The following is a 3,787-nucleotide window of genomic DNA, read 5'->3' on the forward strand; positions in this document are numbered from 1 at the left end:
TTGATCGCTTCAGGACTTCTCTCTGCAACCTCATCACTGCCAGCTTATATAACCAACAGCGGGTAGTAATCGGAAGGCCGTACCAGACCAGAATACAGCCAGTATGACTGAGTCTTCACTTCAAACCCTTTACGCATGTAGCACAAGCGATAATAACAGAATCAAATCAACACAGTCATATGAATTTCAGAGGTAGCCATAAATTTGGAGTAAGTACCATACCTAAATTATACAGCTCCAAGACTTTTGGCTACAATAATTTATATGGATACCATACCTCAGATGTGGCTTGGTAACTACTCCAATCATCTTTTTAACTGTCTGTGCTTCACAAACCCACAGACTTAAATCAACAGCAAGCGTTTTTCCTTTGAGACTGCTCAAGTTGACAGGTTGTCTCACAGGCTCAAGGATTTGCCACAGATTAGTCACTCCCATTGTTCTAGCTTCTTTGTTGTCAGCATGAAGGTATTAGCTGTGAAAACCAAGCAAAATAAAATACTTTCAGAATATAACATGCAGTATGATATATCATCAATGTGAAGTTCGGAAAATAAATATTTAGTCATTATCAGTTTTACTTTTATGAGCCAAGAACACTTGCAGTCAAGCCTTCTAAGAGCATAGTGACTCCAGTTCACACACGGTTTATTACTAAATACCTTCTCTGGACTGTATATTTTCATTGCTAATAGCCTGAACGTAAATAAAAACAAACTCAGTTAGGAGAAAAAAAGGGGGGAAAAAAAATCATTCATTTCCAACTCTCATGTGTCCCTTACATACACACAATCCAAGCTTTATTTAAAAACAAAGAAAAAACACACTGCTCGAGGGAATTTCTTCGTGATCTGAAGTGGTAGGATTCACATTAAAATATTTCTGTTCAAACAGAAGTAGCTTAAAGCTACTTGAGGAATATTTACAATGATGACAGAACTTAAACTCTCCTTCGTATTCCAAGATGATATAAGAAGGGTCAACAGCCACTGATTCTGGCCTGGAAAATTCAAGTCGGACTTCAGGAAAAAAATGAGAGAGGGTACTGCAGCACCGGTTGCCCAGAGGTTGCAGAATCTCCATTCTTGGAGATTTTCAACATCCAGCCAGCATACTCTCTTACTGGTTTAATCCAATACTGCTGGAAGTCCCCCTCTGAGCAGGGAATCAGCATTACTGACCTCCAGAGGTCTCTTCCAACGAACATTTTGCCATTTATAACACCGTGAGTCCAGAAACACACCAGTGTGTATGTTTTTACTATTTTAATTTTGGTATTGTGTGACTGGCACTACCTATAATGAACACCACCTGAAAACATACACCAATTAGGTGGTATATTTCTTTGTCTTGTATTTAACTTCACTGATATAGCTCTACTCTCCATGCTATCCCATCACCGGATTTAGTTTTCTTCCTTTCCTTCTTTCCTTTTTCATTATTCTTCTGGTTTTCATACCTTACCACTTCTATACAGGGCCTCTAACACATACTCTGCTTTTCCCCCTCACAATACCAATCTAGTCCTGCACTGTCGTATTGAACAAAGTTTGCCTCGTGCTTATTTCTCTACTTTTCCCTCTTCTCCCTCAATATTACAAGATAAAAATCAAATAAAACCTGGAATTTTCTTTCATCCTGAGTTTGAAACTACTGTATACGCAGATAAAATAAAAACCTCCTTTGAATAAATGACTAGATGAGCTAGCTACCTGCGCTCCGAGATCTGCTTAAGACGCGTGAGGCGCTATGCCACCTTGTGGCCTCTAGTGAACATGGCCATGTTAAATTCAGCAATCTTCCACATTCAACACCATCACAGCCTGTCAGAACAGCAAGCCTGTCTATGTAGGATGCATGGTTTTATACTCTAGAACTGTTTTAAAGCACGGCAGCTAATCAATAATACATCATTTCTGCCACTGCAGGAATTCCAGAATGTTTTTAAATCAAGTTCTCATTCAACAGAAATAATGTTTCTCTAATCCATTTCTTTAACTACTTCAATCCCTCAACTTGTTTTAGTTGTATGCATACAGGGCATACAATGTATGCTTTTGTTGTTACACCTCAAGCTCATAAAACAGGTTAAACATATAAATAAAGCATGTAAATACATGGCATAATTCCTTTAAGTCCAGGATGATCAATTTCTCTGATATATAGGGGAGGCTAACAAAAGGCATCCAAACCTTCTCAAAAGACAAGTGTAATATTCAGCTTCAGGGGGGTTTAAGAAGAGAACACCTAGCAAAAAAAGGGAGATGTCTTTTTTGATGTTATCATTTAGTTCCTGCCAGTCTATATCAATACACATTTTTTTAAAAAAACTGTGTTAGTTGGTTTCTAAATATTGTTATGGAATGTCACATGGTACTTAATTAACAGGAAAGACAAATACAGTACAAACACTTAACGTTCCATAAGATTACAAATAATAAAGAAAAAAGTAAGTATAAAACATTGAAAACTACACCCCCACACACTTTTTTCATTATGAGATAATAAAGTATTGTTATTTGAGGACAGAAGTTTTCCTTACCCCCATTCAATATATATCTAAGGTTGGGTTATGAAAGCCTGTGAAACCTACCAGTCTTTGCTTTTTTGAGTGTATTCTTAAGTATTCAGATCTGGATCCTATATACAAACAGATCTACTACTTTTAATAGGACTGATCTGTCTGTTGAGGAGCTTCGTTCATCACAAGCCTCCAATCTTCTTAGAAAGATGGTAACTTCCAAAGAAGGGAGACTGAACCTGATTTTTTTCGTATACTTACAAATCACTGAAGACATCATGCTATTATAAGATCATTGACAGTAAACAAACTAAAACACCCCACACAAAACCTTCTCAATTTCTCATTGGGACAGAATGTGCTATAGCTATATAGCTTTTATGTTTTATAAATCATGTTTTAAGACTATGTTCTACTCTATGAATTTTTTTACACAGACATAACAGTAAGCCAGTTACTTGAAAATAACTACACTAAACATTTAACACTGAAGTTAAGTTCATACAGATACGCTTTCACTCATTGCCAAGGTAACTTGTAAAGACTGCCAAGCATATACTTTATGTCTGACCCAGAGGCCTCTAAAAAAAAAAAAAAGCCCACGACACGTTTTTAACGACTCTCCCACTCCCTCGCTGCGCTACTGCAATACCCCAGCACCTGGCACAGCTTTGCCAATAAACCTGAGCACCTGAAGCACGCCACTGCTGTGCTTCAGCACTTAGATTCCTCCTCAACCTCCTACGGTTTTTTTTCCCCGAAGTGAAAACAAAAGCGAGAAGTTGCCTGAAAGCAAAATAACAAGACGCAGAGGCATCTCGAGTACAAGCATCTGAAATTCCCGCCTCGATGCGAGCTAGAGATAATAATACACCACACAGACAGAACCAGACATTTCCCAGACCCGCCGTGATACAAACGGCTTTCTGGAAGGCTGTCCCTGCCCGCTAAGAGGACTGCAGGCCTAACACGCTGACTCCAAATTTGGGGCTGGGGGCCTCCTCTCCCGCAACGCTCCCCTCTGCCCGCCCGCAAGCGGACGCCTGCAGAGCCGAGGCCGTGGCGCCCTGAGGCCCCCGACGCCTCCTCAGCGACTGCAGCTCACCCGTCTGCATGAAGGGAGTGTGTGTGGGGGGAAGCGCGGCCAGGCAAGGCGAGAGCCGGTCTCTAGCCAAGCATTAGTCTAAACTTACATCCCGGTTTGAGCCCCGAGAGGCTCAGGGAGACCCGAGGAGGCCCAGCCGCTAACTCCCGAGGCCCCCACAG

At 40.6% G+C, this 3,787-nt stretch overlaps 1 protein-coding gene across 1 annotated transcript in view; it reads right to left on the reverse strand.

Annotated features, from left to right (window-relative positions):
• Window positions 1-3,746, reverse strand: part of GEN1 (GEN1, Holliday junction 5' flap endonuclease) — a 23,289-nt gene extending 19,543 nt beyond the window's left edge. Inside the window, exons 1-2 of the mRNA XM_009290637.2 lie at window positions 3,715-3,746; window positions 278-475 (exon numbers count right to left, since the gene is read on the reverse strand). Of these exons, the coding sequence (XP_009288912.1) occupies window positions 278-438 (161 nt within the window). The 5' untranslated portion in view covers window positions 439-475; window positions 3,715-3,746. The remainder of the gene's footprint in view (window positions 1-277; window positions 476-3,714) is intronic.
• Window positions 3,747-3,787: the final 41 nt, after the last annotated feature.

Source organism: Aptenodytes forsteri, unplaced genomic scaffold (assembly GCF_000699145.1).
Source record: "Aptenodytes forsteri isolate BGI_AS27 unplaced genomic scaffold, ASM69914v1 Scaffold138, whole genome shotgun sequence".
Taxonomy (NCBI): domain Eukaryota; kingdom Metazoa; phylum Chordata; class Aves; order Sphenisciformes; family Spheniscidae; genus Aptenodytes; species Aptenodytes forsteri.